This window comes from Mobula birostris, chromosome 29 (assembly GCF_030028105.1).
Source record: "Mobula birostris isolate sMobBir1 chromosome 29, sMobBir1.hap1, whole genome shotgun sequence".
Taxonomy (NCBI): Eukaryota; Metazoa; Chordata; class Chondrichthyes; order Myliobatiformes; family Myliobatidae; genus Mobula; species Mobula birostris.
The window spans coordinates 37,563,419-37,588,661 of NC_092398.1; the positions used below are offsets into that span (position 1 = coordinate 37,563,419).

General features: G+C 47.9%; 1 protein-coding gene across 1 annotated transcript in view; it reads left to right on the forward strand.

Annotated features, from left to right (window-relative positions):
- Window positions 1–20,623, forward strand: part of rasip1 (Ras interacting protein 1) — a 40,702-nt gene extending 20,079 nt beyond the window's left edge. Inside the window, exons 4-11 of the mRNA XM_072246873.1 lie at window positions 3,744–4,505; window positions 9,412–9,449; window positions 9,978–10,123; window positions 11,240–11,355; window positions 15,363–15,588; window positions 16,271–16,443; window positions 17,026–17,173; window positions 18,330–20,623. Of these exons, the coding sequence (XP_072102974.1) occupies window positions 3,744–4,505; window positions 9,412–9,449; window positions 9,978–10,123; window positions 11,240–11,355; window positions 15,363–15,588; window positions 16,271–16,443; window positions 17,026–17,173; window positions 18,330–18,511 (1,791 nt within the window). The 3' untranslated portion in view covers window positions 18,512–20,623. The remainder of the gene's footprint in view (window positions 1–3,743; window positions 4,506–9,411; window positions 9,450–9,977; window positions 10,124–11,239; window positions 11,356–15,362; window positions 15,589–16,270; window positions 16,444–17,025; window positions 17,174–18,329) is intronic.
- The last annotated feature ends 4,620 nt before the right edge of the window (window positions 20,624–25,243 follow it).

The following is a 25,243-nucleotide window of genomic DNA, read 5'->3' on the forward strand; positions in this document are numbered from 1 at the left end:
CCCTCCTCACCTTCCATCACACACTCCCGGGGTCAGACACAGAGTGAAGCCTCTCCACACTGTCCCATCACACACTCCCGGGGTCAGACACGGATTGAATCTCCCTGCACACTGTCCCATCACACACTGCCGGGGTCAGAGAGCGAAACCCCCTCCTCACCTTCCATCACACACCCCTGGGGTCAGACACAGAGTGAATCTCCCTCCACACCATCCCATCACACACTCCTGGGGTCAGAGACAGAGTGAAGCTCCCTCCACACAGTCCCATCACACACTCCCGGGGTCAGACACAGAGTGAATCTCCCTCCACACCGTCCCATCACGCACTCCCGGGGTCAGAGAGTGAAACCCCCTCCACATCATCTGAAGCACCTTCAATAACTCCAAAAGACTGAGGTTGGGTAAAATACTGAAAGGCTTTTATTTCCTATACAATACGACCTCCATGCTGAGTGTCTTCCCCCGGACTGAGCAGAAGGGGCAAGGCAAAACACCTGTATACAGGACTCTGTGGGTGGAACCACAGGGGCAGTCAGCAGAGGGGCGTGTCCAGACAGTTAACCCAGTTACAACATATATATATGGTTTACCACAATGTCCCATCACACTCTCCCGGGGTCAGAGAGTGAAACCCCCTCCTCATTGTCCCATCACACACTCCTGGGGTCAGAGAGAATGAAGCTCCTTTGAAAACGCCCCATCACCCGCTACCTGGGTCAGAGAGAATAAAACCCCCACCACACCATCCAATCACAGACTTCCAGGGTCAGACACAGAGTGAAGCTCCCTCCACACTGTCACATCACACACTCATAGAAACACAGAAATACAGAAAACCTACAGCACAATACAGGCTCTTCGGCCCACAAAGCTGTGCCAAACATGTCCGTACCTTAGAAATTACCTAGGGTTACCCATAGCCCTCTGTTTTTCTGAGCTCCATGTACCTGTCCAGGAGTCTCTTAAAAGACCCTATCGTTTCCGCCTCCACCACTGTCGCCAGCAGCCCATTCCATGCACTCACCACTCTCTGCGTAAAAAACTTACCCCTGACATCTCCTCTGTACCTACTCCCCAGCACCTTAAAACTGTGCCCTCTTGTGGCAACCATTTCAGCCCTGGGAAAAAGCCTCTGACTATCCACACAATCAATGCCTCTCATCATCTTATACACCTCTATCAGGTCACCTCTCATCCTCCATCGCTCCAAGGAGAAAAGGCCGAGTTCACTCAACCTATTCTCATAAGGCATGCTCCCCAATCCAGGCAACATCCTTGTAAATCTCCTCTGCATCCTTTCTATGGTTTCCACATCTTTCCTGTAGAGAGGCGACCAGAACTGAGCACAGTACTCCAAGTGGGGTCTGACCAGGGTCCAAAATAGCTGCAACATTACCTCTCGGCTCATGAACTCAATCCCACGGTTGATGAAGGCCAATACACCGTATGCCTTCTTAACCACAGAGTCAACCTGCGTAGCAGCTTTGAGTGTCCTATGGACATGGACCCCAAGATCCCTCTGATCCTCCACACTGCCAAGAGTCTTACCATTAATACTATATTCTACCATCATATTTGACCTACCAAAATGAACCACTTCACACTTATCTGGGTTGAACTCCATCTGCCACCTCTCAGCCCAGTTTTGCATCCTCTCAATGACCCGCTGTAACCTCTGACAGCCCTCCACACTATCTACAACACCTCCAACATTTGAGTCATCAGCAGATTTACTAACCCATCCCTCCACTTCCTCATCCAGGTCATTTATAAAAATCACAAAGAGTAAGGGTCCCAGAACAGATCTTTGAGGCACACCACTGGTCACTGACCTCCATGCAGAATATGACCCGTCTACAACACTCTTTGCCTTCTGTGGGCAAGCCAGTTCTGGATCCACAAAGCAATGTCCCCTTGGATCCCATGCCTCCTTACTTTCTCAATAAGCCTTGTGTGGGCTACCTTATCAAATGCCTTGCTGAAATCCATATACACTACATCTACGGCTCTACCTTCATCAATGTGTTTAGTCACATCCTCAAAAAAATTCAACCAGGCTCATAAGGCACGACCTGTCTTTGACAAAGCCATGCTGACTATTCCTAATCATGTTATGACTCTCCAAATGTTCATAAATCCTGCCTCTCAGGATCTTCTCCATCAACTTACCAACCACTGAATTAAGACTCTCTGACTCCTGGGGTCAGAGAGAGTAAAACTCCCTCCTCACCATCCCATCACACGTTCCCGGGGTCAGACACAGAGTGAAATTCCCTCCACACCGTCCCATCACACACTTCCGGGTTCAGAGAGAGTAAAACCCCTTTCACACTGTCCCATCAAACAATCCCGAGGTCAGACACAGACTGAAACTCTCGCCTCACCATCCCAATACATAATACTGGCGTCAGAGAGAGTGAAGCACCCTCCTCACCGTCCCATCACCCGCTCCCTGGGTCAGAGACAGTAAAACCCCCACCACACCGTCCAATCACAGACTTCCAGGATCAGACACAGAGTGAAGCTCCCTCCACACTGACCCATCACACACTCCCGGGGTCAGACACAGAGTGAATCTCCCTCCACACTGACCCATCACACACTCCCGGGGTCAGACACAGAGTGAAGCTCCCTCCACACTGACCCATCACACACTCCCGGGGTCAGACACAGAGTGAATCTCCCTCCACACCATCCCATCACACACTCCCAGGTTCAGACACAGTGAAGCTCCCTCCACACCATCCCATCACACACTCTCACGGTCAGACACAGAGTGAATCTCCCTCCACACCATCCCATCACACACTCCTGGGGTCAAAGAGAGTGAAATCCCCTCCACACCGTCCTGTCACATACTCCCGGGGTCAGACACAGAGTGAAGCTCCCTCCACACCGTCCCATCACACACTCCCGGGGTGAGACACAGAGTGAAGCTCTCTCCACACCGTCCCATCACACGCTCCCAGGGTCAGACACAGAGTGAGTCTCCCTGCACACCGTCCCATCACACACTCCCGGGGTCAGAGAGTGAAACCCCCTCCACACCGTCCCATCACACACTTCCAGGGTCAGACACAGAGTGAAGCTCCCTCCACACCATCCCATCACACACTCCCGGGGTCAGACACAGAGTGAAGCTCCCTCCACACCATCCCATCACACACTCCCGGGGTCAGACACAGAGTGAAGCTCCCTCCACACCATCCCATCACACACTCCCAGGTCAGACACAGAGTGAAACTCCCTCCACATCGTCTCATAACACACTCCTGGGGTTAGACAAAGAGTGAAGCTCCCTCCTCACCGTCCTGTCACACATTCCCGGGGTCAGACTATAGGTACATCCACAGCCTGACTGACAATTTTGAGGTTTCATGTTTTGTTGTCATGATACAATACTGAATCTTCTTTTTTTCACCATCCTTCCCCTCTCCTGTCTGCCCCCTCTGTCATCCCTCCTGTCTCCCCATCTGTCATCCCCCTCTACTTCTGTCTGCCCCATCCCTCATCCCTCCTGTCTGCCCCCTCCTTCATCCCTCCTGTCTTCCCCCAATCCCTTCCCTCTCCTGTCTCCCCCTCTCTTCTGTCTGCCGCTCCCTCATCCCTCCCCTCTCCCTCTTTCCACCATCCTCTTCCTCCTTCTCTCTCCACTCTCTTCACCCCCTTGCCCTCTCCTCTCCCACTCTCACCTTGCGCCCCTCGCCCCTTCCCTTCCTTTCCCCTCTCTCATTCCTCAGGACTTTCTTATCTACCCGATGCCTGGCAAGACCCACACCTTCGGCCGGGCTCCCCCGTCCCCCTCCTCCTCCTCCTCCTCCCTGTCTCCTCCACCCCCTGCTGCAGACACCCCGCTCACCTCCCCTGACCTCCTGCCCCTCCACTGCCGCGTGCGGCTGTCACCGGAACCCGGCCACCCATCGTCATCCCAACCCCGGGCCCGTATCCGGCCCTACCATGGAGCCCTGGTCACTCTCAATGGTCTGCCTTTGTCCTCAGAGGCTCCGCTGCAGCCAGGCGACCTCCTGGGCCTTGGTCAGCACATCCTGCTGATGTACAAGGACCCAAGACGGCCAGGAATCCCCTCTCTCCCCGCCTGGCTGCCAGACCCCAGCCGGAGTATGCCTGGCCTGCCGTCCCCAGCCTTCTCCTGCCACCTCTGTGGCCGCTCCCTCCGCGATGACGCCGAAGCCCTCGCAACCTACCTTGGCAGCCGGGAGCCGGTGCTGAGGTACCAGTCTGACGACCCGGACGAGGAGAAACTTCTGCTGGAGGAGATTGTCAGCCGGGCCGTGTTTCCGTCCGAGGAGAAGCAGGAGGCGGAGGCGGGCGAGCCCAAGGAGGAGTTGGAGGCCTCATTTCCTGAGCTGGACGGGGCCTACAGTCTGGCCCCGGCCTACCTCTTCGCCCTCTGCATCCAGCACACAACCGACACCCTTGGACCCCGCGGGATGCCTGGCCTCCTGCTCAGGATTGCCGGCCTCATCAAGAAGGTCACCTGGGTGAGCACCAGGACAGGGAAGGGAGAGGGGAGATAGGGAGAGGAGAGGGGAGGCCCAGGACAATGTCCCATCCAAACACCCCGGTAAATCGTCGTCTGCACTGAGATGCAGTGGAGGAATGGAGAGTGCAGTGGGGGAGGTTTGCAATTAGTTAAAACATGCGTACTTGAATGGATACCATCTTGGTATCAGGAATTGATTTATTCATTTATTATTGGCACGCGTACGAACTGATAGAGAAATTATGGAGTCATAGAAAAGTACAGCACAGAAACAGGTTTTTTGGCCCATCTAATCTGTGACCGCCCATTTAATCTGCCTCCCCCCATCGACCTGCACCAGATCCGTAGCTCTCCATGCCCCACCATCCATGTATGTCTCCAATCTTCTCTTACACATTGAAATCGAGCTCACATGCACCACTTGTGCTGGCAGCTTATTCCACACTCTCACCACCCTCTGAGTGAAGAAGTTTCCCCTCATGTTCCCCTTAAATATTTTACCTTTCACCCTCAACCCATGACCTCTGGTTGTAGTCCCACCCAGCCTCAGTGGAAAAAAGCCTTGTTGCCTTTACACTATCTATACCCCTCATAATTTTGAAAACCTCTATCAAGTCTCCCCTCAATTTTCTGCGTTCCAAGGAATACAATCCTAAACTAACATAGAAACATAGAAAACCTACAGCACAATACAGGCCCTTTGGCCCACAAAGCTGTGCCCAACATGTCTCTACCTTAGAAATTACTAGCCTTACCTATAGCTCTCTATTTTTCTAAGCTCCACGTACCTATCTAAATGTCTCTTAAAAGACCCTATCGTATCCGCCTCCACCACCGTTGCCGGCAGCCCATTCCACGCACTCACTACTGTCTGAGTAAAAAACTTACCCCTGACATCTCCTCTGTACCGACTCCCCAGCAAATTAAACCTGTGTCCTCTTATGGCGACCATTTCAGCCCTGGGAAAAAGCCTCTGACTATCCACACAATCAATGCCTTTCATCATCTTATACACCTCTATCAGGTCACCTCTCATCCTCCATTGCTCCAAGGAGAAAAGGCCGAATTCACTCAACCTATTCTCATAAGGCATGCTGCCCAATCCAGGCAACATCCTTGTAAAGAGTCTTACCATTAATACTATATTCTGCCATCATATTTGACCTACCAAAATGAACCACCTCACACTTATCTGGGTTGAACTCCATCTGCCACTTCTCAGCCCAGTTTTACATCCTATTTCTTTCTTTTTCAATCTTATAAGTTTCAAAATTAAACATAACAATAATAGTAATGAAAGATAGCGATTGGGATTACAATAATAACAGTTAACATTTACAAGCACAAATTCCAAGTAGCAAATATAGTTTAGCCTCCCAATCTCATAGTAATTGACCATGAAAAAGATATTTTATAAAGAGAGAAAAAGAAAACCCCCTAAACTAAAAAGAAACTAAACTGAAAAAAACGAACAAAGCTTGGGCTGTCGTATTACGTTGGCTAAAATTATTTGTCGTTAACTCTGCTCCTCTACACATGAACAAAAACAAGTTTACTACAAAGGATTCCGAAAGGGTCAACTTACATCGTATGAAAATATTGAATAAATGGCCTCCAAGTCTCTTCAAATTTAACCGAAGGATCCGTAGTACCACTCCTAATTTTTTCCAAGTTTAGGCATGCTATCGTTTGGGAAAACCATTGAAATGTAGTGGGGGAATTAGAATCTTTCCTTTTAAATAAAATGGATCTTCTGGCTATTAATGTAGCGAATGCAAATGGACAACAAGCTGACATGGATAAGCGACCAGAGTCTATCACTGGTCGTCCAGAATTTGCAGTAATAGGATGAGGTTGTAAATCAATACGCAAAACTACTGAAATAATATCAAAAATCACTTTCCAATATTTTTCTAAAAGAGGATAAGACCAGAACATATGTGTCAAGGAAGCTGCCTCAGAATTACATCTATCACAAACAGGATTTATGTGGCAGTAAAAACGAGCTAACTTATCCTTGGACACGTGAGCCCTGTGAACCACCTCAAATTGTATCAAGGTGTGTCTGGCTCACATTGAGGAAGTATTGACTAATTGAAGAATTTTTTCCCATTTCTCTGTAGATAAAGATATTTGAAGTTCTCTTTCCCACTCATACTTAATTTTATCAGATGTACCTAGACGTATTTTCGTAATCAGATCATAAATAATTGCTATCAAGCTCTTCAGATAGGGATTTAAACCTAAAATTTTTTATGTAACTTCAATTTGATGTGATATCGGAAAGGTCAATAAAGTAGTGTTCAAAAAGTTTCTAATCTGTAAATATCTGAAAAAGTATCATCTAGGCAGATTATATTTATTAGACATAAAACAATCATCCATGAATAAATCACGAAAACATGTTATTCCCTTCGTTTTCCATAGAGAAAAAGCTTGGTCAATTCTAGATGGTTGAAAGAAAAAATCAGATATAATAGAACTTGACAGGATAAATTTGTTCAATCCAAAGAATTTATGAAATTAAAACCATATTCGTATTGCATGTTTAATTATTGGATTTGTCATTTGTTTATTTAATTTAGTAAGCGCAAAGGGATGCACAGCTCCTAGAATAGAAGCCAGCGAAAAACCCTGTACAGACTCCCACTCGAGGTTCATCCATTGTGGACATTGAGATTCATCCAACTCTTCCGCCCAAAACGTTAAATATCGAATGTTAATTGCTCGGTAGTAAAATCTAAGATTCAGCAAAGCCAAACCACCGCCTTTTTTTGATTTCCGTAAATATTTCTTACTTAACCTGGGATTTCTATTCTGCCATTTATATGAAGAAATTTTAGAATCAATAATATCAAAAAAAGATTTAGGGATAAAAATTGATACCGCCTGAAATAGATACAAAAATTTAGGTAAAATAATCATCTTAATAGTATTAATTCGACCAATCAAAGATAAGGACAATGGGGACCATTTAGTAAATAGTTGTTTAACCTGATCGATGAAGGGTAAAATATTAATTTTAAATAGATCCTTGTGCTTCTTAGTAATTTTAACACTCAAATAAGTAAAACAATCAGTAACTAATTTAAATGGTGATTGTCTATAAATTGGAACTTGCATATTTAATGGGAAAAGCACACTCTTATTAAGATTCAATTTATAACCAGAAAAACTACTAAACTGAGCAAAATAACGTTATTACTGCAGGGATGGATTTTTCTGGGTTAGAGATGTATAGTAACAGGTCATCTTCATATAGTGATACTTTGTGCGTCCCATTCACATGAATAATGCCAAGTATATTAGGTGAATCACGAATAGCAATTGCCAAGGGCTCCAGGACAATATCTAAAAGTAAGGGCTTAAAGGACAGCCCTGTCTAGTACCTTGAAAAAGCCTAAAAAATGGGGATCTCAGCAGCCAGAGGTGTACGATACATCAGTTGAATCCAGGATATAAATTTTGAGCTAAATTCTCAAGTATATCAAATAAATATTTCCATTCATGTCTGTCAAATGCCTTCTCGGCGTCAAGCGAAATAGCACATTCTGGAGTTTTAACTGAAGTAGTGTATATAATGTTCATTAGCCTCCTAACATTAAAATGTGAGTAACGATTTTTAATAAATCCTGTCCAATCTTCAGAGACAATTTGTGGTAGTAACCTTCTCTATTCTAATTGCTAATATTTTGGAAAAGATTTTAGAATCCACATTCAACAAAGATATAGGTCTATATGATGCACATTCAGTGGGATCTTTATCTTTTTTTGGAATTAATGAGATAGATGTTTCATAAAAGGATTGTGGTAATTTACCTACAGATAAGGCATCTTTAAAAATTCTACATAACCAGGGAGAAAGTACATCTGAAAAAAATTTATAAAATTCAACTGTGTACCCATCCGGGCCAGGTGATTTACCAGAATTCATTGAAAAAATTGCTTTCCTTATTTCCTCTTCAGTAATATGTGCATCTAATGTTAAACGTTCATTGGCTGGTAATTTCAGAATATTTAGTTTCCTTAAAAATTCATGCATTATGGTAGGATCATCAGGAAATTCTGATTGATATAAATTGGTATAAAATTCTTGAAAAGATCATTAAATTACCATCCCATCTACGAACTTTATTAATCAGATGTTTTGCCAAAGCAGCTTTCAATTGATTAGCCAGTAATTTGCCCGACTTATCACCACGTATGTAAAATTGACTGTTAGTTTTCAGTGATAGATTTGGCCCATCTGTAACCTCTGACAGCCCTCCACACTATCCAACACCTCCATCATGGCTGATTTATTATCCCTCTCAACCTCATTCTCCTGCCTTCTCCCCGTAACCTTTGATATCCTGACTAATCAAGGACCTATCAACCTGCACTTTAAGTATACTCAATGACTTGGTCTCCACAGCTGTCTGTGGCAATGAATTCCACAGATTCACCACCCTCTGGCTGAAGAAGCTCCTCCTCATCTCTGAAATAGATGGACATCCTCTATTCTGAGGCTGTGCCCTCTGATTCTGGACTCCCCCGCCATAGGGAACATCCACTCTGTCTGGGTCAGTCAATATTCAATAGGTTTCAGTGAGATCATCATTTTTCTGCACTCCAGTGAGTACAGCCCCAGTGCCATCAAACACCCCTCGTCTGTTAACCCTTTCGTTCCCAGTGCCAGTTTCTGATTCTAAGTAACACAGACAAAACGCCAGGGGGGAATGGAACGAGCTCAAGAAGGCACACGGGCTGGCACAGTCTCGTTGGGCCAAAGGGCCTGCTCTTGCTGGACGAGGCTGTCAGATTTCCTCAGCTTACAGAGTTTGGAGCAGCCAGAGGAGCGAGGAGGAGGGAACAGAGGGTTTCTACATGAGGTTGTTGACTCTTTTTCTCTTATGTACAAACAGGAGAAGATCAAAGAACTGGGAGAGAGGCAACCAGAGAGGTAATGTCATATCAAGGGGAGGGGGTGAGGGAGGGTTTTGAACAGGAGGGGGCAGTGTTCAGGGATTACAGAGATAGGGAGGGGTTGAGGGTGGGGTTTCAATAGGAGGATGGGGAGTGTAGAGGTTACAGAGATAGGGAGGGGTGAGGGAGGGGTTTGAACAGGAGGGGGAGTGTAGGGGTTACAGAGATAGGGAGGGGTTGAGGGTGGGGTTTCAATAGGAGGATGGGGAGTGTAGAGGTTACAGAGATAGGGAGGGGTGAGGGAGGGGTTTGAACAGGAGGGGGGAGTGTAGAGGTTACAGAGATAGGGAGGGGATGAGGGAGGGGTTTGAACAGGAGGACGAGGAGCGTAGGGGTTACATAGATAGGGAGGGGAATGAGGGAGGGGTTTGAACGGGGGGAGTGTAGGGGTTACAGAGATAGGGAGGGGGTGAGAGAGGGGTTTGAACAGGAGGGGGAGTGTAGGGGTTACAGAGATAAGGGGGGGCAAGAATTATTGCATTGACTTTTGACCCTCTCCCACCAGTCAGCCTCAGGACACACAGGAAGATTCCGATAAGGGGGCGGAGGCTATGACCCCTGACTTGCGACCCCTGATGTTCTGGATGGCCAATGCTGTGGAGCTCCTGAACTTTGCGCAGCGGAAGGCAGCCGAGGTGGAGGGAGAAGAGGGTAGGAGAGTGCTTCCCCCTCACTCACCTCTCTGAACACCCTCAGCATCCTCTCCCAGTCAATACCCTTCTCCTGCTCCTTACAGCTTTCTTCCTCCTCACCTCGCCTACCCTTCAACTTCATCCATCTGCCCCCATCCCTCATCTCTCTGTCTTGCCACTTATTCCTCCTTTATTTATCATACCTCTTGCCTCCCCGCCTCTCCCCTCCTCTCCCCCATGTCCACCTCTGGGGAAGTTCAACCCTCTCCTGCCTCAACATCAGTAAGAGCAAACAGCTGAAGGAGTACAGGAGCAAGCTAGACCAGCTGGTTAAGTGGTGCTGCAGGAACAACCTTGCACTCAACGTCAGTAAGACTGAGGAACTGATTGTGGACTTCAGACAGGGTAAAATGAGGGAACAACACAGCTGTCCTTATTGAGGGTCAGAAGTGGAGAGAGTGAGCAATTTCAAGGTCCTGGATGTCAACAATATCTTTGAGAATCTAACCTAGACCCAACATATCGATACAGCTATAAAGAAGGCAAGACAGTGGCTGCATTTCAATAGAAGTTTGAGGATATTTGATATGTCACCAAAGACATTCGCAAATTTCTACAGCTGTACCACGGAGAGCATTCTAACTGGCTGCATCACGTCTGGTATGGTGGGGAGAGGGGGGAGATGGGGGAGGCTCCAATACACGGGATCGAAGGAAGCTGCAGAGAGCTGTGAACTCAGTCAGCTCCATCACGGGCCCTGGCCTCCACAGTATCCAGGACGTCTTCAAGGAGCGATGCCTCAAAAAGGCAAAAAAGGCAGCTTCACCCCCCCCCCCTCAGCTGATAGTCTTTGTTACCGTGAGGGAGGAGGTACAGGAGCCTGAAGGCTCACACTCAGTGACCCAGGAACTTTCTGCCCCCCTGCAATCCAGTTTCTGAACGGACAATGAACCCGTGAACACTACCTCACTATTTTTTACTTTTACTTTTGCACTGACGACTTTACTTTTAGTATATATCTACCGACTGTAATTCAGTGTTTTCTCTATTATTATGTATAGCACCACAAAGACAACAAGTTTCCAGTGATGCTAAACCTGATTCTGATTCTGACTGATTCCGCACCTCCCCACAGATTTCTGGGACGACCCGTCGGACTCTCAGGACCTGGAGTCGTGCGAGGAGGCCATGTTGCTGCTGGACGAGGTCATTATGTACACATTCCAACAGTGTGTGTACTATATCACTAAGGTCAGTGCACGTGCGGCTGCCCATCGGCACCTGGGCCACATTATTACTGTGTGTGTACCACCTCATCCTGTGCACATTACATCATCATTCTGTGTATCGCATCATCCCCACGCGTACTGCACCGTCATCCCGCGTATCGCATCATCCCCGCACAAACTGCATCATCATCCCCGCGCGTACTGCATTATCATCCTGCGTATCACATCATCCCCGCACGTGCTGCATCGTCATCCTGCGTATCACATCATTGCCGTGTGTACTACATTATCACCATGTGTACTAGAATAGTTGGGGAGTGGGAATCAAGTTAAAGAGACTAAGAGAGAGGAGGTTAGTTCACAACAGGGGGATGGGAACCAGTGCAGAGAGATAGAGGGGTGTAAAATGAGGGTAGAAGCAAAAAGTCGTAAGGTGAAAAGTAAAAGTGGCAGGATGGCAAATCCAGGGCAAAAATCAAAAAGGGCCACTTTTCAACATAATTGTATAAGGTCTAAGAGTGTTGTAAAAGAGCATCTGAAGGCTTTGTGTGTCATTGCAAGGAGCATTCATAACAAGGTGGATGAATTAAGAGTGCAGATTGTTATTAATGAATATGATATAGTTGGGATCACAGAGACATGGCTCCAGGGTGACCAAGGATGGGAGCTCAACATTCAGGGATATTCAATATTCAGGAGGGATAGACATGAAAGAAAAGGAGGTGGGGTGGCGTTGCTGGTTAGAGAAGAGATTAACGCAATAGAAAGGAAGGACATTAGCCAGGAGGATGTGGAATCGATATGGGTAGAGCTGCATAACACTAAGGGGCAGAAAGCGCTGGTGGGAGTTGCGTACAGGCCACCTAACAGTAGTAGTGAGGTTGGGGATGGCATTGAACAGGAAATTAGAAATGTGTGCAATAAAGGAACAGCAGTTATAATGGGTGACTTCAATCTACATATAGATTGGGTGAACCAAATTGGTAAAGGTGCTGAGGAAGAGGATTTCTTGGAATGTATGCGGGATGGTTTTTTGAACCAACATGTTGAGGAACCAACTGGAGAGCAGGCCATTCTAGACTGGGTTTTGAGCAATGAGGAAGGGTTAATTAGCAATCTTGTCGTGAGAGGCCCCTTGGGTAAGAGTGACCATAATATGGTGGAATTCTTCATTAAGATGGAGAATGACATAGTTAATTCAGAAACAAAGGTTCTGAACTCAAAGAAGGGTAACTTTGAAGGTATGAGACGTGAATTAGCTAAGATAGACTGGCAAATGACACAAGGGATTAACGGTGGATATGCAATGGCAAGCATTTAAAGATCGCATGGATGAACTGCAACAATTGTTCATCCCAGTTTGGCAAAAGAATAAATTGGGGAAGGTAGTGCACCCATGGCTGACAAGGGAAATTAGGGATAGTATCAATTCCAAAGAAGAAGCATACAAATTAGCCAGAAAAAGCGGCTCACCTGAGAACTGGGAGAAATTCAGAGTCCAGCAGAGGAGGACAAAGGGCTTAATTAGGAAAGGGAAAAAAGATTATGAGAGAAAACTGGCAGGGAACATAAAAACTGACTGTAAAAGCTTTTATAGATATGTGAAATGAAAAAGATTGGTTAAGACAAATGTAGGTCCCCTACAGACAGAAACAGGTGAATTGATTATGGGGAACAAGGATATGGCAGACCAATTGAATAATTACTTTGGTTCTGTCTTCACTAAGGAGGACATAAATAATCTTCCGGAAATAGTAGGGGACAGAGGGTCCAGTGAGATGGAGGAACTGGGGGAAATACATGTTAGTAGAGAAGTGGTGTTAGGTAAATTGAAGGGATTAAAGGCAGATAAATCCCCAGGGCCAGATGGTCTGCATCCCAGAGTGCTTAAGGAAGTAGCCCAAGAAATAGTGGATGCATTAGTGAATCTCTTTAGATTCTGGACTAGTTCCTGAGGATTAGAGGGTGGCTAATGCAACCCCGCTTTTTAAAAAAGGAGGGAGACAGAAACCGGGGAATTACAGACCGGTTAGCCTAACGTCGGTGGTGGGGAAAATGCTAGAGTCAGTTATCAAAGATGTGATAACAGCACATTTGGAAAGCGGTGAAATCATTGGACAAAGTCAGCATGGATTTGTGAAAGGAAAATCATGTCTGACGAATCTCATAGAATTTTTTGAGGATGTAACTAGTAGAGTGGATAGGGGAGAACCAGTGGATGTGGTATATTTGGATTTTCAAAAGGCTTTTGACAAGGTCCCACACAGGAGATTAGTGTGCAAACTTAAAGCACACGGTATTGGGGGTAAGGTATTGGTGTGGGTGGAGAATTGGTTGGCAGATAGGAAGCAAAGAGTGGGAATAAACGGGACCTTTTCAGAATGGCAGGCAGTGACTAGTGGGGTACCGCAAAGCTCAGTGCTGGGACCCCAGTTGTTTACAATATATATTAATGACTTAGATGAGGGAATTAAATGCAGCATCTCCAAGTTTGCGGATGACACGAAGCTGGGCGGCAGTGTTAGTTGTGAGGAGGATGCTAAGAGGATGCAGGGTGACTTGGATAGGTTAGGTGAGTGGGCAAGTTCATGGCAGATGCAATTTAATGTGGATAAATGTGAAGTTATCCACTTTGGTGGCAAAAACAGGAAAACAGATTATTATCTGATTATTATCTATTATGGTGGCCGATTAGGAAAAGGAGAGGTGCAACGAGACCTGGGTGTCATTGTACACCAGTCATTGAAAGTGGGCATGCAGGTACAGCAGGTGGTGAAAAAGGCAAATGGTATGCTGGCATTCATAGCAAGAGGATTCGAGTACAGGAGCAGGGAGGTACTACTGCAGTTGTACAAGGCCTTGGTGAGACCACACCTGGAGTATTGTGTGCAGTTTTGGTCCCCTAATCTGAGGAATGACATTCTTGCCATTGAGGGAGTACAAAGAAGGTTCACCAGATTGATTCCTGGGATGGCAGGACTTTCATATGATGAAAGACTGGATGAACTAGGCTTATACTCGCTGGAATTTAGAAGATTGAGGGGGTATCTTACTGAAACGTATAAAATCCTAAAGGGATTGGACAGGCTAGATGCAGGAAGGTTGTTCCCGATGTTGGGGAAGTCCAGAACAAGGGGTCAGTTTGAGGATAAAGGGGAAGCCTTTTAGGACCGAGATTAGGAAAAACTTCTTCACACAGAGAGTGGTGAATCTGTGGAATTCTCTGCCACAGGAAACAGTTGAGGCCAGTTCATTGTCTATATTTAAGAGGGAGTTAGATATGGCCCTTGTGGCTAAAGGGATCAGGGGGTATGGAGGGAAGGCTGGTGCAGGGTTCTGAGTTGGATGATCAGCCATGATCATACTGAATGGCGGTGCAGGCTCGAAGGGCCGAATGGCCTACTCCTGCACCTAGTTTCTATGTTTCTATGGTTACATCATCACCGTGTGTACTATATCATCATCGTGTGTACTACATTATTACTGTGCGTACTACATTATCACTGTGTGAACTACACCATCACCATCTGATAACACTACCATCTGTGTGCATTGCATCATCTCCACACGTACCACTTGATTGTTCTATTCTGTGTATCACCAGTCTGTGTAGACTAATGTCAGCATGCCTTTATCATGATCACTTCATAAATCCTTCAAATCTCTGTCATCTGTCAGCATCAGGTCATCGATGTTGATTACCTCGTCAGGGCACTGTTACACTGACATCAATCTGTCCTTCCTCCTTCTGACACTCCCCCATCACTCCCTCTCCCCTCCCACCCCTTCCCCTTCCCCTTCCCCACCCTACCCCCCTCCGTCCCTCCCCACTCTCCCCTCTATTCTTCTCACACCCCACCTCCCCTCTCCTACTCTCCCCCTCCTCCCTTGGCAACTCTATCCATCTCGATCTCTTTTCTCTCTCTTTCCCTCCCCTTTGTATCTCCTTCACACTCTCCCATCCCTCTCCCTCCCACTGTCCTGTCTAACCCCTCCCCACCCCGGCACCCCGCTTTCCCTGTCCCTCAGGGCCTGTACTCGGTGCTGCCAGCGCTACTGGACACGAACCCATTTGCGGGGGCCGCAGAGGGGGCACCGCATGCCCCGGCAGGCGTGACCCGGGTGCTGTCGTTGTTCGGCCACACCCTGGCGCTGGCCCGGCGCTCCCTCCTGCACACAGAGCTCCGTGACCAGATGTTTGGCTACCTGTTCTTCTTCTGCAACGCCTCTCTGCTCAACACCCTCATGGAGAGAGGTGAGGGCCAGGGCTCGGCTGGGAGAGGGAGGAGGGAAGCAGGACGACTTGAAGATTCTTTCCGGATTCTGTGGGGATTAAGCGTGGACTACATCGGGAATTAAACAAAGATTCTGTTGGGAAATCTTCTGCAGTTCAATTTGGATTCTGTTAGGAATTCTGCTGGGTTTCAATAGGGATTCTGTTGGGAATTCTACTGAGTTTCACTAGGTATTCTGTTGGGAATTCTGCTGGGTTTCAATAGGGATTCTGTTGGGAATTCTACTGAGTTTCACTAGGTATTCTGTTGGGAATTCTGCTGGGTTTCAATAGGGATTCTGTTAGGAATTCTGCTGGATTTCAATAGGGCTTCTGTTGGGAATTCTACTGAGTTTCAATAGGGATTCTGTTGGGAATTCTACTGAGTTTCACTAGGTATTCTGTTGGGAATTCTGCTGGGTTTCAATAGGGATTCTGTTGGGAATTCTGCTGGGTTTCAATAGGGATTCTGTTGAGAAATTGCTGGGGTCCAATAGGATTTCTATTGGGAATTCTAAAGAGGTTCAATACCAATTCTACTGGGAAATCCCAACAGGGAAATAATTGGGAATTCTGCAGGAGTTCACATGTTAATGATGATTCTGGGCCTCGTTCCCAGTATCCAGCAGGGGTCCTGACCACTGACCTCTGCTCCCTCCCACAGGAGAGACTGGCCCGTTCTACCGGTGGACACGGGCTGTGCAGATTCGGACCAACCTGGACCTGGTGCTGGACTGGCTGCAAGCGGCCGGGCTCGGGGAGACCGCTGGGCGCTACTTCCAAAAACTCTCAGCCACTGTCAACCTACTGTGTGTGCCCAAGACCAGCTTGTTACAGGTGAGAGATGGGAGGAGGGGAGAGGGAGGAGAGAGGGACAGGGGGGAGAGGAAGTAGGGAGAGAGAATGGGGGGGGTAGGAGAGAAAGGGAGGGAGAGAGAGGGCGTGAAAGTGAGGGGGAGAGAGAAAGAGAGAGGGAGGGGAGAAGGGGAGAAAGTAAGATAGAGAGAGGAGGTGAGTGAGGAGGAGAGCACTGGGGAGAGAGGGGGAGAGGGGGAGAAAGGAGGGTAGAGAGAGGGACAGAGAGGAAAAAGGGGGAGAGGGGAGATGAAAGTGGGAGGGGGAGAGAGAGAGGAATGAGTGGGGCAGAGAGAGAAGGAGAGAGGGAGAGAGGAAAGGGGAGAGGGAGGGAGAGAGAGAGAAGGGAGAGGGAGAGAGAGAGAAGGGAGGATAGAAAGAGAGTGGGAAGAGAGATAGGGGAGATAAGGGGAAATGGTGGTGTAGCCAATGTAAGAAGGGCTTGGTGAAGAGGTGGGGGCCCACATATTGTGTGGGGCAGCAGGTTAGCGAGGCAGAGTCTGGGTGTGGGTGGACTCGTGTGCAGTGACGGACGGTTGCTGACCCCCCCTCCCCCGGCCACAGATGAGCTGGGACTCACTCCGCCAAGACCATTCAGCCCTGAGTTCAGCACAACTACATCACCTCCTCAACAACTACCAACTGGGGCCGTCCCGGACTAAGCCGCCGGCCTGGGAGCCCCCCAGCGCCGCTGTGGAGGAGCTGGAGAAAGGTACCACAGAGAGAAGGAGGGAGGGTGGGGAAGTGGAAAAGGAGAAGAGAATGTCAGCAGTAGGGAGGGGTGAGAGGAGGGGGAAGGTGGAGGGGGGAGGAGGAGAGGGAGGGGAAGAAGGGGAGGGGAAGAGGGAGGGGGGAAGAGGGAGGAGGGAGAGAGGGAGGGAGGGGAGGTGGTGAGTGGGGAGGGAGAGGAAGGGAGAGAGAGGGAGGGAGAGAGAGGGAGGGAGAGGGAGGGAGGGGAGGTGGTGAGTGGGGACGGAGAGGGAGGTGGGAAGGGAGGGAGAAGAGAAGAGAATGTCAGTTGTTGAGAGGGCGAGAGAGGAGGAGGGAAAGGCAGAAAGAGGAAAAAGGAAAGGAGGAGGGCGGGAGAAAGGGAGTAGAATAGGGAGGCGAGAGAAGGAGGGTGACCCTCTCCCAATCCCTTCCCTCCTTCTCCATCTCCATCTCCAGCCTTCCCATCCCTCTCTCTCCTCACCCTCCATCCTCTTTCCACTCCTCAATCCTCCCCTTCTCAGGCCCTCCTTTCAAACATTTCTCCCTCACTGCAGTAACCAGGGGTTCAGAGTCAGAAAACAGCCACACTCCCCTTCCTCAGTTTGTACACCACAGCTCTAACCACCATCTGCACTCTCTCTCCCCCTCCCCCTCCCTCTCCTTTTGCCCATCTCTTTCCCACCTACCTCCTCCTCTCCTACCCCCTCGCCCCCCTCACTCTCCCCACCTCTCTCTCCTTTCCCTCTCCTTTTGCCCCTCTCTTCCTCCCAACTTCCCTCCCTCCCTCCCCTCCCTCCCCCTCTCCTCCCCTCACCCCCCACCCTTCCCACCTCTCCCTCCTCTCCCCCTCTCCCTCTCCTTTTGCCCCCTCTTTCCCACCTCCCTCCCCTACCTACCCCTCGCCCCCTCACTCTCCCCACCTCTCTCTCCTCTCCCTCTCCCTCTCTTTCCCACCTCACTCCCCTCCCTCCCTTCCCTCTCTCCTACGCCCTCACCCCCTCACTGTCCCCACCTCTCTCTCCTCTCCCCCTCCCTCTCCTTTTGCCCCTCTCTTTCCCCCTCACTCCCCACCCTCCCTCCCCTCTCTCCTACCCCCTCACCCCCCCCACTCTCCCCACCTCTCTCTCCTCTCCCTCTCTCCCTCTCCATCCGCACAGGCGACATCTTCGAAAGTTTTACCGACCACCCGCCCCTCATCCTGCCATCCTCGGGCTTTCGTCTGTCCCTCTCAGAGCCACTGCCCAACGACGATCTTCATGGGCAACTCCAGCACCTCCGCACCTTCCTGTGGAAACGGGCCAAAGAGGCCCTCCCCGCCAACCAACGGCCCCCCTTCTGAGGGGGCACCCCCCTCCTCCCTTGTCACCCCCGTAAGCCAGTCTCCACTGAGCACCCCCATCCCGCACTCTGTCTCCACCACCCCACGACACCCACCACACCATTCCCTCTGCTGCATCTTCCTGATCCCGGCGAAGCAGGGGGAAGGAGATCTGGAGCAACTCTGGAAAATGTTGCCCCTCCCTGACTGAATGAAAGGGATCCCTTTCCCCACCCTGATTGTTAAAATGTGAGTTCTCCCTCCCACCAGGTCTGTGGGTTTACCATGGCAGAGGACTTCCCCTCCATAGCCCAACTTAGGTAGTCTCTCACACTGTGTGTGTGTGTATGCGCGTGTGTGTCCATGTGTGTGTCCGTGTGTATGTGTATATGTGCCTGTATGTGTTTGAGTGTGTGCACGGGCGTGTTTCCGTCTGTGTGTGAGTGCGTGTGTGTCTATGTCAGCATGTCTGTGTGTGCATATGTGTATATGAATGAGTGTGTGAGTGTGAGAGAGAATGTGTGTCTGTGTGTGTGAGTAAGTGTGTGTTTGAGTGTGTGGTGTGTTTCTGTCTGTGTTTGTGAGTGTGTGTGTGTAGCTGTGTGTGTTTGAATGTGTGTGGTTGTGTTTCTGCCTGTGTGTGCATATATGTATGTGTGTGTGTGTGTGTGTGTGTGTATCCATGAGTGTGTGTTTGTCTGTGAGTGTGTTTCTGTGTGTCTGTGAGTGTGCTTCTGTGTGTGTGAATGAGTGTGACTGTGTGTGTATGTATGTGTATATGAGTGAGTGTGTGAATGTGTGTGTATGAGTGTGTGTGTCTGTCTCGGAATGTGAGACTGTGAGATGTATGTATGTCTGTCACTCACTCACACACACACTCACACTCTCTCTCTGCCCCCTGCCCCCTGCCCCCCGAGTTGAGACTCACCACCAGAGGCCCTTCCTCTCCACTCCCAAACCCCTCCAATCGTACAGCCTTCCCCGGGCACCCCTCCCCACCAGAACCTGGGGAGAGTCCACAGTGTGTTCGTATTCTGGCAATGCCTCGTGAGTGAGTCTTTGTACCCCAGAACATGCCCCCTCCTCCTGGACTCAGCAGGACGCAGCAGAGCACGGGCTAGAAATGCTGACGCTGAGAGAGCTGCCGAGGAAGAATGCCGGTGGATTTGGAGAGACTCACAGAGATGTAGACTGTGAAACGATGGAATATAGAACAGCACAGGAACAGGCCCTTCATTAAATTAGTAACCAAATGGTCGACTAAACTAATCCCTTCTGCCTACTTAATGTCCATGTCCTTCCATTTTCCTTCCATTCACGTGACTGTCCAACAGTCTACAATGTGTTTGCCTCTATCACCACCCCAGGCAGCTCCATTACCTGTGTAAAACTTGCCCCACACATCCCCTTTGAACTTACCCCCCCACCTTAAATGCATGCCCTCTGGTATTAGATATTTCCACCCTGGGGAGAAAAGATACTGGCTGTCTTTATGTATATTTAAGGCAGAGGTTGATGTATTCTTAACAAAGAGACACGGAGAGGGAATATGGATCAGCCTTAATGAAATGGCAGAGCAGACTCAATGGGCAAAAAACCTAATTCTGCTCCTGTATCTTATGGTCTACTCTTATCTGTGCCTCTTGTTATCTTAGAAACCTCTGTCAGGTCTCCCCTCAGCCTCTGTCACTCCAGAGAAAACAACCCAGGTTTGTCCACCCTCTCCGTGTAGCTCACACCCTCTAATCCGGGCAGCACCTAGTGAACCTGCTGCACCCTGTCCACAACCCTTCCTGTAACAGGGAGACCAGAACTGCACACAATACTCCGAGTGGTTTGACCAGAGTTTTATACAGCTGCAATGTAACTTCCCTCTCTACTCTTTCCTTATCGCCCTCTCTACTTGTGGGCTGTGGACTCAAGATGCCTCTGTACATCAACACTGTTAAGGGTCCGGCCATTAACTCTGTCCTGTCCCTTTACGTTTCACCTCCCAAAGGGCAACACCTCAAACTCGTCTGGAGTGCAATGATACCAAACTCGTGTCTTATAATAGGAAGGTTGATTGGAAGTGAAGCAGCCTTCTCATTAAATTCACCAGTTTGCATTCTCAATAAAGGTTTATGACATGGAGTGGTCAATGTCCTTCTGTCTCAAAATCATGATGGAAGGGGGAAGGTATGTGAGTGGTATTTAAATAGCTGAGGAGAACTTGAGACTCCCACCCCCTCTAAAAAACAGCAAACAAAGGTGGGGAGCAATCCTGGCAAGGCAAGGCATAGTCGGGGGAGTGGTGAGAGGGACTAGAATAGACAGGAGGGGTGGAGCGGCTCTCATGGGCATTAGTCTGAGGGGAAGATGGAGGATTTGGATGGAGACAGGGGTGGAAAGGGAGGTGTACATGTGAGTCCTGTGGCAATGGGTGTGAGGAGGGAGAGAAAACCAATTAAAGACAGACACACCACCAAAATGACAAGTGGGTGCCAGTGTTGCCGAGTGCATTTATGTGAAAAAGTGTACTCTTTACTTCAGTTTAACTGCTCCAACCAGTACTGCCAAAATGCGTTTTGCTGATATCATGAAAGGAATGCCAGAGCATTTAGAACCACAAACATTATTGGTTGCAGATGCTTTAGACTTCAGTAATGGAATCATAAGGAAGTGAGTCCATTTCACCACATATGGCTGAACTGAACCAATTGTCTGAGCATTGTCATTTCAGTGATGGGCTTAGTGACGCACTGAGAGGTCATATAGTTTGTGGAATCTTACAAGAAACATTCACAATTGACCCCTAACTGAAGCACAACTCATATTTAAAAAGAGCAGTTGAAATTTCTGTATCAATGGAAACAGCCGACAGAGACGTGATTGAGTTGCCGTCAGGAATTAATAAAATTGCATTGTCTAAACAGGAGTCAGCTTGGCCAAACACATTTTATTAATGTTGTGGCTCACATCCACCAGACCAACGCGTGAAACTTGTCGAAAGTATTACAGAGTAGGACGCACACAAAGAGCATGTTAGGCAGACAAAATAAGTGGACTGCACAGGGAAGAGAAGAAGATAAAAAGTCGAGCTGCAGTTTCCAAAAGAGTCTAACCTGCTGTTGATGATAAATCTGATAATGATGGTAATGACAGGACTGGGAAGCCTGAGATTTACACTGTGAAAATGAACATGTGACAACCACTATGGCTCACACCAGAAGTGAATGGTAAATTAATTCAAATGGAATTGGCTCACTGTTTCAGTCACTCCACAAAATGAGCTTGAATGGCATTTCAGAAGTACTGAACAGAAGCCTGTGATATCCAATTTAGAACTTAGACTAGAGAAAAGATCATTCCTGTTGGGAATGACATTTGTGACAGTGAAATACAACCAACAAGCCACACGAGGCTCGTATGTAGTAAAAACAGGAGCACCAGCATTGTGGGGCTGTGATTGGCTGAGACAAATGCAACTCAATTGGCCACATCCCCTGCATTAGAGTGAATTTAGAAAGGTGCTGGATGATACCTCCATCGTGGCTATCCCTCGAGGTCTGTTCTGTTGATCTATTTATGGGCTCTCAAGTGGCTTATGAGTCCAATGCATATCACAGCAGTTTTAAAGAATGGCTTTGGAAAACTCAAACATAGCAAGGGTAAAATAGTGTTAAATGAAAATGCCATACCTAAGTTTAACAAAGCCCATCCAGTTCTTTAAACCATCCACGATAAAGTAGCCAGTGAGCTAGATTGCATGGAGGCTGAAGGAATTCTTTCCAAGGTTGGCTGAGTGGAGCCCATTGGCAATGCTAATGTTTCCAGTAGCCAAGAAGAATGGGTCTGTCAGGATCTGTGGTGATTTTAAGGTCACCATCAACCCAGTACTGAAAGTAGATCAATACCCTCTGCCCAGGATAGGGGATATTTTTGCAAATCTTTCTGGAGGGAGATACTTCAGCAAAATGGACTTCACTGAGGCCAACCTGCAGATGGAGAAAGAGGAAGAGTCCTGCTTCTCACCACTAATACTCACAAGGAGCTTCATTGCTACAATAGGCTTGTTCTTGGAGTAGCATCTGTACCTGAATCTGGCAGAAAGCTATGGGCCTTGATGACGTCATTGTTACCAACGAGGATGACAAGGGACATCTCCAAAATCTCAAAATAGTGTTAAAAAGATTAGAAGGTTATGGGTTCAGAACACAATGCCACAAGTGTGAATCCTTTAAATCAAACATCGGTTACTGTGGTCACACCATTGACACACAAGAATTATGCAAGTGTGCTGAGAAAATTCAAGCAATGGTGGATGCCCCAAGGCCAAAGAGCGTGTCACAGTTGTGGTCCTTTCTAGGATTTGCCAATTGATATAACAGGTTCCTGGCTACTGTGCTTCTCCCCTTAAACCCATTACTACAGTTCGGGAAAAAATGGCAATGGACAAAGCAGTGTGAGTTGGCTTTCCAAAGGGCAAAGGAAATGGTGACATCAGACACTTTACTCACACATTATGATCCACATTGTGCAGTGAAGCTTGTCTGTATGCCTCACCTTATGGTGTAGGTGCAATCGTGTCACGTTATAAGTGATGGAAATGAATGCCCCAAAGCCACTTACCGCTGCAGAGAAAAATTATGCACAGATTGACAGAGAGGCCTTGAGTCTGGTTTGGGTTGTAAAACATCTCATGCAGTAATTGAATGGGAGAGAGTTCACCCTCATTACCACTTCCGACCACTAACAGCAGTAGCACGAATGCAGGGGTGGGCTCTGTTTCTTGTACGACACAATTACAAGATCAAATTCAAGAGGACAACTCATCATGGAAATGCTACGGGTTGTCCCATTTCCCTTTGGAAAAGAAAATACCTGAAAAATTTACAAAAGAGAATACTCCTCTAAGGCAAATCAAAGTCTCTCTATTATGGCACAGAGGATCCGAAGAGAAACCAGAAAAGACCCGAGACGGTCTCAGGTCTATACGGCCACCTCAGATGGCTGGAATGTGCAACAGAAACTCCAGTTCCTCCATTTTTACCAGCGTCGGGCTGAACTTCCCCTTGACTGTGATTGCCTTATGTGGGGATTGAGAGCGTTGTCGTACCAGTCAAGCTGAGAGCCAAAGTGTTGGAGGAGCTACATGCCAGTCATCTAGGTGTGGTCAACATGGAAGCATTAGCTCAAAGCTCTGTCTGCAGGTCTGGGATCAGAAATTTGAAAGGTTTGCTATGCATTGTTTGGGATGCCAACAGATTCAAAAGAAATGTTCCTATATCTAATGGTCCAGAGCTGTCAGGAGTTCCACTTCCTGGAACCTGAGAGTAAACACCTCCAATCACCATGGAGAAGGCCCCAGAAACTGAGGTTCTTCCACAGCCACAAGTCTCACCTGGCAAGCAGAGAGAAACCCTCTTCACTCCACCACTTGTCAAGAAAAATGTTTTCTCACAAGAGTAAGAAATCCTCCATGGTGATTAACTATTTAGCCCCAAATGGACAATTTAAAATTTCCGATGCTGTGGATGTCTATACAGTACTTGTGTTTTATACTATACTGTGCAGATAGTTGAGATAATTCTCTAGTGAGTTGGAGTGTATAGCTAAACAGGGAAGAGTGTTGTGTATTTAATATTTCAGCAGTATTTCAGTAACTTTTAATATATTGTTTAAGCATTCTTTGCTTACATAATTAATTACAGTTATATATAAAAGTGCAGGAATGCATATATTATCACACCACCACGTCATTTGTGAGTGCCTCACTGAAGCATATTCTTGTGCGCACACACACACACACACACAGTTTATTGGAAAAATTAATTCAATTCATTTCAAGGTGGAAACTTCAAGTTCTGAGGCATCAACATGTCAGAGGATTGAACACATTGACAGAATCACGAAGAATCAGCAGCTCTACTTCATGAGGAGCTTGAGGAGACTGGTAAGTCATCGAAAACTCCAGCAAATTTCTACCGATGTACAGTGGAGAGCATTAGAACTGGTTGCGTCTCTGGCTGGTCAGGAGATTGCAAGAGGCGCAGAGGGTTGTAAACTCAACCAGTTTCATTATGGGCACAAACATCCCCACCATCGAGGACATCTCTACATTAAGGACCCTCACAATCAGGACATACCCTCTCCCCTTGCTACGATCAGGGGCAAGGCAGGGGGAGAGGGGAGGAGGGGCAAGAGAGTGAGAAATATGGGAGAGCGAAGAGAAGGGGAGAGTGATGGGGGTGTGGAGAGAGATAAGTGAAATAGAGTGGAGATAGGGGAGGGGGAAGAGCAGGGGAGGGAAGATAGAGGAAGGAGAGAGGGTACAGAGATGGAGAGAGTAGGGGAGACAGTGTGGGAGAGAATGGAAGGAGAAGGGGAAGGGGAAGAAGAGGGGAGAAGGGGAGGAAGAGGTGGAAGAGTGGGCAGAAGAGAGAGGGGGAGTTGGGGACAGAGAGGGGAGTGGGGAATAGAGCAGGGGTAGGCTGGTAAAGAGAGGGCAAAAGAGGGACAGAGAGAGAAGAGAGAGATGGAGGGGGTAGAGAGAGGGATGGACAGTGGGGGAAGAGAGAGAGAGAGAAAGAGATGGAGTGTGTGGATAGAGTGAGAGCGGTGGCAAGTAGGGGGTGGAGAGAGACATGGAAACTTGTGGTAGAGAGAGAGATGGAGAGTGGGGCAGAGAGAGAGGTAGATGGTGGGGTAGAGAGAGAGATGGAGATTGTGGGTAGGAAGAGAGATGGAGATTGTGGGTAGGAAGAGAGATGG